We start from the raw sequence: 11,248 nt of genomic DNA, 5'->3' as shown, positions 1-11,248 counted from the left end.
ACATGTTCAATTTTCTTTAAAAACAAAACAATTTACACACTTAATCAAATTGAATCAAATTTAATTTCGTTACAAAAAGTAAGTTCAATTCTCTCTCTTTCATTTGATAATTTTTCTCACCAGGAGATTACACCGTTGCTGATGAACTTTACCAATCAGTTCGAGTATTATGTTGGATTATGACCAATCCCAAGAACTACCAATCAAAGGCTCGTCACATTAAGGCCACTTGGGGTAAAAGATGTAATAAGTTACTTTTCATGAGTTCGACGTACGATTCAACCTTACCGACGGTTAAATTGGACGTTGAAGAAGGTCGAGATCAACTTTGGGCTAAAACTCGTGAAGCTTTTCGATACATTTACAATAATCACTTAAATGAGGCCGATTGGTTCATGAAAGCCGATGATGATACTTATGTTGTTGTCGAGAATCTCAGATATTTCCTATCCAGTCAGAATTCATCTCAGCCCATTTATTTTGGGTGTAAATTCAAGCCCTATGTCCACCAAGGGTACATGTCTGGTGGTAAGAAAATTAATCACAATTGTCCGCATGTTGTGTAAGGCTGAGAAACTTAATTGCTACTGTTGATTTACTTTAATTAAGGTGCTGGTTATGTGTTAAGTAAAGAGGCACTTGAACGTTTCGTTGTCAAAGGATTGGACCCACTGAACCACCCTGATGCAACAAACTTTTTGTTGTTCTGTGGTTTTAATTGTTGGTGTTGAAGGTTAACAATTAATTTAATATGGAAACCAATTGATTCTCAATGATAACTTATTTTTTAAATCGAAAGCTTTCTCGAAATGGTTTGCCGAATGGAAACAATTTAAAATAATCGTTTTAATAGTAATGATAATTATCATTTAAATTGATTATAAACTTTGTCTTCTCTAGTCAATTTGATGGAGACTTAAATTGTTTACTCGAAATTGTGTTGAAATAATTTGATTCCAATAAACTTTTTCTGCATTTTGATTTTGAATGAAATTTTATTCAATTAATTCAATTATTGTATTTAAAGAAGCAAAAAAAGAGTCACAATTTGATATTACATTATACACAAAATATTCATTAGGCTTTAAAGTTAATTAATGGCAAAAAAAGGTAAGACTTGGAAGTTGATTAAAGTTATGCAGATTATCAGGTAAAAATAGGATAATCTTAATGTCCTTTTGTTGATTTGATTGTTGAATAAGCCAAATGAATTGTGAAAAACGGAGAGAGATAAAGAGTAGGGCGGAAATGAAAAAATTGTCAAGATATTTGATTTGTTGTTGATTTTTTTCCGTGTTCACAGGTTGATTTAATTATATTAATTAAAGAGTTGATTTGATTGGATTGCTGGTGTCGTTATTTGCATCCCTTAATTGTTGAGCTTATTTGCTAGTGATGATTATGATAAATGGAAAGAGTGTTGTCCTTCATTAGCAGCAAAGATTAATTTCTCTCTCATTATATCGATGTTTGAATAATCAGGTAATTTCAAGTAATTAACACAAGTCATCACACTGGGCAGAAAATCGTCGGGATTTTCTCCAGGTTCAAATGTTTTCCTAACCACCGTCAATGGAGGAGATAAACTTTTCAATCCACCAACTGGAAGTCGAGGTGATCCGGTAACGAATTGTAAAAATTTACGTTGCTCTTCACTGTTCAATGAAGATAAAACTTGAAACAAATATTTGATTGCTCGTGAATCGTAAGTGTAACCATGATCAGGATGACAACAATCAATCAGAGTTTTCATGTCCCATGTTTGGTGACAAGAGCCACAGAAAAGTTGCTCCAATTCTTCCGGATAAAATATTTGTAATTGCGTTAAGGGTAAAACAGATTCGAATCCTTCTTTAAAAGCTTCCATTTGTCGAGAGACTCCTTCGATCATTGTCCAATGAACCATTAATCGTAAGTATTGATCGATATTCTCCAATGTAACACTCATGTCTTTACCTCCTTTACGAAGTTCAATTCCAGGGAAACCCGGAAGAGTAAAGTCAAGATGAAGATCCTCAATGGAAACACCACTAAGAGTTAATGAGTCATGATTCTCTTCGGATATTCCTCGTTTCTAGAGATGAAATAATAAAAAATGGTTGATTCAGTAAATCGTTTAATCAGTTAATCAATCAATCAACTAATCAATTGAGTAATCAAAGTATAACAATTACCATGAGTTGTTTCTTTTGTGCAATCAAGAACATATTTGTCACAGATTTTGCTAGAGTTGCATCAATAAAGTGCATATCGGACACACTTAAGGTAGATTCTTGACCAAGGATCCACTTGTAGAATGGGACACTCAATGGTAAGTCAATCTAACCAAGAAAAGAGAGAAGAAAGAAGGAGAAAGAGAAATGAAATTATTAGTATCAAATGATCAAGTTAATTAATGAGATTTATCTCTCTTACCATTCTAGAATCACTCAAAGCTTTGGCCATGAATTTCCCCAGTAATCGATATCGACTCTTAATTTTAGACAATGAGGTTGTTTTAGTTGATTTACCAACAGGAGATGGAAATAAACCTTCAGATGAATAAATATATTGAACTGATTGTGGTTGATGATGAGTATGATGGTGATTATGGTGATGTTGTTGTTGTTGTTGTTGCTGTTGAGGTTGTTGGTTCTGAATTTGATGAAAGTTTTGATTCTGATTATTATAACGAATCTCTTTAGTGACCTCACTCTTTTTCAAATATTGAGGGTCAATATCAATCATCATTTCGTTTGATTCATAATCAAATAGATTCTGTTGTTGTTGATTTTGGTTTTGATTCTGGTTCTGATTCTGATTCTGGTTCTGATTTTGACTGTGGTTGTGATTATGATTATGATGTCGTTGATGTGATGGTCCAGTTCGTGTAGATGACAATTTATCATTAGAATAAATTAAAGGCATAATAACACTCGATGAACTAATTGCTTCTCCTCTCCACATATCCAAATCAGCTCTTTGCATCTCTTTAGACACCAAAGCGTAAAACTCGAGTGTTGGTCCTAATCCCGTTCCAACTTCGTTCTCATATTGAATCTCAAGTAAAGCTTTTGAATTTCCGATATCATGGAAAACAGATTCCGCTTGACGAAGTATATCTTCTCGTGTCACTGTCTTCTTACGTTTGTCCAATCGAGGGGTCACTCTCTCACTCGTGTCACTAGAATTCAATCCTGGAGTCGAGTCCAGTAATCGTTGTAAGGCTCGATCCCGATCAAATGAGGTTATGTAAAATAACAGATGACGAGTCTCAAATGGAAACAGGAATGGACACACATACGCTATTTGGGATAACCATTGGGGCAGATTACCGGTCATTATTACAAGTGGATCTTGCAGTTGACGATTAGCTTTGGCTGTTAGTTTACTATTTACAAATTCACTTTGCAATATGGCAGGATTTGAACTAATTGGTAGATTGTAGAACCAACTCCAACACCTATTAAGTGCATTCAAGATTCTCATTAAGTTCATCACTTCCAATGAACAATCTTCAATGTTGACACATTTTGGCAATGAAGGAATCAGATAATTGTAAACTGTTGATGAGATCCGAGGAGTTTTACCTTCAATCCAAAGTTCATCTTTCTTACGATATGAAGAAGATGATGATGAGGAAGTTGATGAAGATGAAACAGGGAAAAATCCTACTGGTGCTTTATTTGATTTAGATGATGATCGACGACTTGAAGAGCTGCCACTTCCCGATTGTCCAGTAGTCGTTGGAGTTGAACAATTTCTTGAGCAATTCATATATTGAGTGATTAAATTTGTGGCTGATCCAGGAGATGAATTTGTTGTATTAGGCACCAAATCTGATAAAAGTGCGGCCGCTGCAAGAGAACCCGCTCGCGTTAAGCCTCGACCACTACGTCCTTCAGTTGAAGATGAAAACGGAGAGGAGGGTGAAGATGAAAGTCTTTCGTTGTAAGTGCGATAGTAAATTGTGTGAGTAGATATCCACATATTGGAATTGCTCATCGGTGAGTCAAAATCGTTATCGATTTCATTACCATCAAATGTATAGAAACTTCCGTCTGATGAACTGAATTGTCTTATCGCTTGATAAACTGTCATGTTATAAGGAAGAACATTATCATCGATTAAAAATTGAATCTTATGGCGACCTTGACCTTGATTCATAACAACTGAGGCCATGTTATCATCGAAATCATCATCTGAATTATCATCATCACTATTGTCATCTTCTTCCTCTTTAACTCGTCCATATCCTCGTAATAACAAATATCTTTCAATCGCTTGTACTAAGGCCAACGGATCAATTTTAACTGTTCCCCCTCGCCATTGTTTCAAATTTGTACAGTCTCGGTGTCTTTGTAAATTACACTTTAGTTGGTGGGTATTGAAAAACTTCAATGCACTTGTCCCTCTTATATTGCCTGTTCCGGTTCCAAGTACATCATGTACTCGAACAGGAAATTGTTCCAATTGGGAGATACAAGCATTCAACTTACAAACAAGAGTGGACATTGGTCGAACATCCAATTTCAATTCATTCTCGTCCATTATCACACTGTGATCATCCACTGGAGATCCAAGGAAAACATGAAGAAAACGTCGGATTCGGACATTTCTCTCTTCTATTTCTTCCATTTCTTCTTTGTCTCTTTCTTTTCTTTTCTTTCTTTTCTTTTATCTCTTTCATTTCTTTAGTCTCTTTCTTCTCATCCTTCAAACCTGATAAGTATCCGATCAATTTACTGATTATCCCACAATGAATCAGTTCGAATGGTGAAATGTCTCCATCCAAGAGAACATTTCTAAACTCTTTCAATCCATCCAGATCATTTCCATTGTCAAAAGTTTCCATTGCTTCATTGATACGATTCAATGTGCTCATGGCTTCGTTCATTTCGTTCTCGTTGTCGAAATACTTTTCCACAAAAATTTTGGCCTGATCTCGAATCCAAATACGAATCTTTTCCTTGTTCCCGTTGGCATGAGACATTGGCGATGAGGCCGATGTTGAGGCTGGTGAGCAAGAGGTGAGTGAATGAGGAGATCGAGGAGAACCTGAAAGATGATGGTGAGAATGATGTGAGTGATGGTTGGTGTAATGATGATGAGCATGATGATGAGAAGATGAAGGCGAGGAAGAGGAAGAAGACGAATGATGACCATGGTGACCATGAGCATGATGTCCATGAGCACCATGTCCATGGTGTAAATGGTGAGCAGAATGATGATGACCGCCCAATTGTTCTTGCGATTGGGAGATCAACATCGATTTACGATTACTCAAATTGGAACCACTGCCACCAGATCCAATTATATTTGAACCTGAGGCGCTGTTCCAACGTCGCCATCGTGCAGGATAAAGATTGGCAAAGAAAGACGAAGTCTTGGCTGCGGCAGAACTTAATTTAGACGATGATCGACTGCTACCTCTTGTTGTTGATGACGAAGTTGCTGTGGATGAGGTCGAAGCTGTTGGACCATGACCATGACCATGACCGTGACCGTGACCATGACCGTGACTATGACTGTGGTGACCACGAGAATGAGTATGATGATGACTGGAGTGACCATGAAGACCATGATGTCCAAGTGCCGAATTACCAAGAGACGAAGCTCCTGCCGCTGCGGCTGAACCAAACCCTAAGGTAGTTGAAGCTGATGGAGGTGAGACAGACAGTTGGCCAGTCGATATCAATGAAGACGACGATCCAACAAGTGAATTTAATCCTGAATTAGCATTAGCATTAGTATTAGCATTAGTATTCATATTCATATTCATATTCATATTTATATTGGTACTGGTACTGGTACTGGTACTAGTGTTTGCATTGGTGTTTGTTTTACTGGCACCAACACCAACATTATTACTGTTACTGTTGCTATTCATAAAACTTGTAATACTATTATTACTATTATTAGAATTGAAATTTTGTTGAGCATCATTAGCAGTAGTTAAACAATTGGTGTTAGTGTTTGGGGTCAATGGTGATGGTGATGATGATGACGATGATGATGAAGCTAAAGCTGCATTTGGATTACCAGATGAAGGTGATCCACTAGTCGCTCCTGAATATGGGAAGAACGGCATCGATAAATATGGAGTCGAGAAAAGTGTATTCAATTGAGCTGTCATCGAATCATAATCACCACCCCGACTATTAACACCCAAAGGACTTGAACTTGTTCCCGATGCTGGTGAATTAATGCAATTGTTAAAATGCATAGACAATGAATCAATTCCACTTCGATTCTTACTTCGACTTGTATTACTACTTGTGTTACTTGTCGTACTTGTACCTCCGATACTTCCAGCAACACCACAAATGCTACTGTTACTATTGCTATTGCTGCTATTACTGTTGCTGTTGCTACTCAATGATGATGAGGAGCTCGATGAACATGAGGCTGGTGGAGATCCACTTGTTGACCCTTTCTTGGAACTACGTTTTCGTTTAAGAACATCACTTAATCGTCTGAAAAATTAACAAAATCAAAATTATATCGATTACATTTCCAGCAAATTTCACTTTCTAATCACTTGTGTACTTACAGTTGAGATGAACGAGAATCAACAGTATTATCACCAGTTTTACAAGTTGGAGAGATGTTTGTTCCTGTAATTGATCCAATTACTATTGGGTTCGTAAAATATTAAGCAAAATGAAGCATTTTATTAGAAAAGGGGAAAAGGAAATGGAAATGATTTCCAATGAATGAGACGAAAAAAAATGTTCACTTGAATTACCTGAAGATGATGAACATGATTGGGGAGATGATGAAGGTGAGCAATTGTTAGAAAGAGTTGAAGACGACTTAGTTTTGGAAGTTGTAGTTATTTCAATCGGATCAGAATTAGTCATTGTACTTTCTGGATTAATATAAGTAGTCATTGTTTCATCATTTATATTTGATGTTGATGTGGTCGTGGTTGTTGTTGTTGTTGCTGAATCGCCACCACCATCAACTCCATCACTGTTTCCATCACCAAGACATGACATTGATGAAGATGAATAACTTTGCATTGGACTTCCAGATTCAAGGTAACATGTTGATACATAATTTTGACCAATCAAAGTTCCAGATAATGAAGGTAAAGATGATGATGAAGTATTTGGATCAACACATTGTTGTTGTTGTTGTTGTTGCTTTTGGTGCTTTTGTTGTTTTTGTGCAATAGATTCAGATTTTAAATTTGTACTTGATTTATTTGGTAAAGTTGTTGCTGTTGAATTTGCTAATGGAGTTGATGAACATCCACCAATAAGAGTATTGATTGGACTTGATCCATCACTAATTAAACCATCACAAGAAATCAATTTCTTCAATTGATGAATTACTCCTTCTCGACGGAAATAAATTGAAAAAATATCTGGTAATTTGTCCATTAAAATGTAAACCATTTGAATAGCTCCAACAACTACTCTCAAATCACTTGATGGTAACATTGCAGCGATGTGACTTGAGACCGCATGATTTTTCAATACAACTCTCAACAAATCAGAAGATGAATAATAAATTATTCGTAAAAGTGCCCCAATACATTTATGTCGAACTGATGGTCCAGCCGAACTACTATAAACTTCATATAAAACACCAAAAAGACTTTTGATAAAAGCCTCGGCTAATTCAGGCTCTTCTTTTAAACATTTGATTCGAGCATCGTTTTCATTCAAACTACTACTATTCATCATTGCGATCTTTGTATGATGATGATGGTGATGATTATCTCCCGATGATGATAATGATCCAAGTGATCCTGGTGATGCTGATGTTGTTGATGTTGTTGATGATGATAACGACATCATCATCATTCCTGCTCCTGTTCCTGATGAGGTTGTTCCTCCTCCTCCTCCTCCAACTACTCCGGTCGATGTTGATGATCCATCGGAATTATTGACTAGACGTTGAATTAAACGTGAAGTTCCTGTATCTTCGTTTATTTGTTGCATCGAATTAAAATCTATCACATAAGTTCGTCCCATTGTAGTCAAACTGATCTCATCTTCACTTGCCAAATGAGCAGATTCCATCATTTTACTATCAATGCAACTATAATTGTGCCACATTCCTCGATCATCTTTCCATTGCCAAGTAACTCCACTTGGTGTTACATTTAATTGTCTCATCCAGTAACCATCAACACTGAATATCCCATCAGTGGGTAACTTTGGCATCAATTCACCGATAAGTGATGTTATCTCATATAATTCTTGAGGACTTCGAGTGGTCAATTCGATAAACTCACTTGTTGCACTTGAACCAAGAAGTAAATAACGAATAGTGTCCGATATGTCTAATTAAAGGAAAGGAAAAAAACCAGAAAAAAGTAGAGGCATTAATAGAAAGAGGGCAAAGAGAGAGAGAGAGAGAGAGAGAGAAGAGAGAGAGAGAGAGAGAGAGAGAATACGAAAAGAAAGAGAACAAAGAAAGAAAGAGAGAAAGAAAGAAAAACTCGATGTAGAATAAAATAAAATAAACAAGATGGTGTCTTGTTAATTGTCACAAGTTCATCTTGAAACAATAAGGTGACACCTTTGGTCTATGATATAATTTCTGATGCAATAGAAAAAGAGAAACAAAAAGAAGAGAAAAAAGAGAAAAAAAGAAAAGAATCGAAAAATACTCACTTAATTTCATTAATTGTACTGCGAGTTGTGGACATGAGGCACACATTGTGGCCAACATTCTGATGACCATTACGAATGTTCCTGTACTGATTATCGAAGGAGAGACCAAAAGTAATTGCTGAATATTGGACAATAAATTGTTCTCAGTGATTTGTATCAATATCTCCGGATGATGTTGGAAACTTTCAATTAAACGAGAAAAAGCAAGACAAAGGCTTTCAAGACACTTCTTGTCTTGATATTTTACCAAATGCGATCCCAAGGTAGTTAATGATTCCTTTACAAATGAAAACTCATCTTTGCTTAAATTTTGACAACAATTGGCAGTTATTGAAAGTGCTGCTCTTTGAGCGTTAATTGTGAAAAAATCTAAATACGATAAACACGCTGGTACACCGCCAGCATGAAGTATCGATTTACTGTGACGTCGAGAAAGCATCTCTAAGGCTGTTAATGATTGCTCGGCAACATCCATACATTGGATAAATTGTAACTTCTCAAGAAACGCTGGTATCGCATCCACGACAATGGCCGATGATCGAGGTAACGATTCCATCATGTAGGTTAATGCTCGACAGGAATGATTCATTATATCAAAATTTTGTTCCATTCGTAGTAACCCAATCAGTGCAGGTACCGCTTGTTTCGCAGGGAAACCTGCTAAAGTATCTTCGTTTCCCATCACAAGTAATTGGCACATTTCCATCACAGCCTGTAACTGTTGTCCTTCATCTCCTGTCGCTTGTAATCCTTGGATCAATTGATGAGCTCGACTACTTGTCTTGTTACCCATAGATCGATGAAGAAGATGATGAACTCGAGGACCAAGAGCACTAAACAAATGAGGTGGTAAACCTCGTGCTTCAAGAAGTGCTTGTAATCTTCCCATCTCATTATCATCTGGTTCATTATCTCCTATCAAACTCCCACTTCCATTACCACTTCCACTTCCACCACCAACACTACCACCAATAGCACCTACACTACTACTACTGCCACTTCCACTTGCACTACTAGAACTGCTACTACTTGATCCAATTCCACCAGAATTTGATGATAATGATGATGAAGATTGTGTTGTACCTCCTCCAACGCAGGCCGCAGCGGCTGCAGCGGCTGCTGCTGCTGCGACAGATAAAGATGCTGATGCTCCTCCTCCTCCTACCCCTGAAGATAATGACGACGATAATTGTGACAATGGTAAACAACTTCGGGCTCCACCACAAATGTTACTATTTCCATTATTATTATTATTATTGTTGTTGTTGTTTGTAAATTCTCCAGAAATTATAGAACCAGAAGAACTTGAAGTTGTACAAGTATTAATAGTAGAAGATGTGGTCATGGTGGTTATCATACCACTGGTTCTTCCTTTGGAAGTATTGTTCATAATGTTACCAATACCACGACTACTATTATTACTTTTTGATGATAAATTATTTCCATCACTTAAAGGTGATAATGAAGATGAAGATGATGTTGATGATGTGGATGAGGTTGAAGATGATGGTGAGGATTCGAGTAAAGATTGCACATTCTTTGGATCTGGGGAACCTTCTTCGTCCATAGTTAAAAAGAACACTTGAAAAGTTGATTTTCTATGAAAATAAAAAGAAGAATTAGAATTTCACACAAATAGGAAGAAACTAATAACATAATGCAAAAGAGAAAGAGAGAAGAAGGAAATCAAAAAATGGAAGTAAAAAAACAAATTTCATTCCACCTTTCACTCTATAATAACAATTGAATATCTATTAATATTAATGATGATACGATTGTTACAATACTTTTTTATCTTGTATATGGAGATAAAACAAAATTATCATTACCAGAATTTGCTAATGATGATGATGCTGTTGCTATTTCTGGTTAAGAGCTACTGTTACCAGCAGACAAATAAAAATATTCCAGAGGTTGTAAGTACAATGAATAATGAGACCTTAACAATAAGGGTAAAACTCATGGATAACTTGATGAGTAACCAGAATGATTCATGAAACATGTAATAGGTAAAATCAAATTCTAATTAAGAAGTTGATTATATCATTAATCATAAGAAGAATGGAAAAAATAAACAAAAAAGTAGAAGAAAAAAATCTCTAAAATCACAACAATCACTTACCAGAAGAAAAGATGATCTTGTTTTAGAGAAAAACAAGAAAATGGTTTCTTTCTTTGATGTTCGCTCAAAGAACACAAGACAAGTTCAGGCCATTTATCCAGCTAATTACAAGAAATAGAACGAGTATTAATAACACAATATGATGATTAGACATTGCAATAGAATTGGAGACAATTAATTAACAAAATTGAAAGAAAGAAAAGAGTAAAAAAATAGAAAAGTAAATCCGAAGGCCTCAACTTACCAGAATCCATACTAGAGATTATTAACAATACGATGTTAATTAGATGATCTATACAATTAGAAAATCATTTGAAGACACTAATTGAATTACGATAATCAAATAACAAAGGGATAAAAAAAAGAAAGAAAAATTGATCAAATTAAAAAGAAAAAGACAAAATTAAATGAAGGTAAAAATTTAAACTCTCACCAACAACATAACCTGTTTACTAAATACAAAGAGAAAAAGAAAGAGAAAAAAAAGAAAACCAGAAAGAGAATAAAAAACGAACTA

At 35.8% G+C, this 11,248-nt stretch overlaps 2 protein-coding genes across 2 annotated transcripts; one reads left to right on the top strand and one right to left on the bottom strand.

Annotated features, from left to right (window-relative positions):
• Nucleotides 1-47: 47 nt before the first annotated feature.
• LOC128390254 (glycoprotein-N-acetylgalactosamine 3-beta-galactosyltransferase 1-like) lies at nt 48-885 on the top strand. Its single transcript, XM_053349944.1, has 2 exons — nt 48-528; nt 610-885. Exons 1-2 carry the CDS (start codon nt 180-182, stop codon nt 729-731), a joined length of 471 nt encoding a protein of 156 aa, XP_053205919.1. The 5' UTR covers nt 48-179; the 3' UTR covers nt 732-885.
• An 80-nt stretch (nt 886-965) lies between these two features.
• On the bottom strand, nt 966-11,116 carry LOC128390256 (E3 ubiquitin-protein ligase TRIP12-like). The gene is made up of 9 exons (XM_053349948.1): nt 10,976-11,116; nt 10,732-10,832; nt 8,610-10,207; nt 6,728-8,275; nt 6,533-6,614; nt 4,702-6,455; nt 2,416-4,622; nt 2,175-2,321; nt 966-2,074 (listed from the first exon to the last, which is right to left on the bottom strand). Exons 3-9 carry the CDS (start codon nt 10,174-10,176, stop codon nt 1,400-1,402), a joined length of 7,980 nt encoding a protein of 2,659 aa, XP_053205923.1. The 5' UTR covers nt 10,177-10,207; nt 10,732-10,832; nt 10,976-11,116; the 3' UTR covers nt 966-1,399.
• Nucleotides 11,117-11,248: the final 132 nt, after the last annotated feature.

This window comes from Panonychus citri, unplaced genomic scaffold (genome assembly GCF_014898815.1).
Source record: "Panonychus citri isolate SS breed McGregor unplaced genomic scaffold, ASM1489881v1 Contig00116, whole genome shotgun sequence".
Taxonomy (NCBI): domain Eukaryota; kingdom Metazoa; phylum Arthropoda; class Arachnida; order Trombidiformes; family Tetranychidae; genus Panonychus; species Panonychus citri.
The sequence above is the reverse complement of the archived record's forward strand: the minus strand, read 5'-3'. Positions and strand labels throughout refer to the sequence as shown.

What these genes read in the sequence shown, in the direction of transcription:
- LOC128390256 (XM_053349948.1), bottom strand. Translation starts at nt 10,176, where the DNA reads ATGGACGAAGAAGGTTCCCCAGATCCAAAGAATGTGCAATCTTTACTC. An exon ending in ATTGATCGGATACTTATCAG is followed by an intron (nt 4,623 to 4,701) that starts GTTTGAAGGATG and finishes AAAGAGACAAAG; the next exon opens with AAGAAATGGAAGAAATAGAA. An exon ending in CTTTGAGTGATTCTAGAATG is followed by an intron (nt 2,322 to 2,415) that starts GTAAGAGAGATA and finishes TTTCTTGGTTAG; the next exon opens with ATTGACTTACCATTGAGTGT.
- LOC128390254 (XM_053349944.1), top strand. Translation starts at nt 180, where the DNA reads ATGACCAATCCCAAGAACTACCAATCAAAGGCTCGTCACATTAAGGCC. An exon ending in CCAAGGGTACATGTCTGGTG is followed by an intron (nt 529 to 609) that starts GTAAGAAAATTA and finishes ACTTTAATTAAG; the next exon opens with GTGCTGGTTATGTGTTAAGT.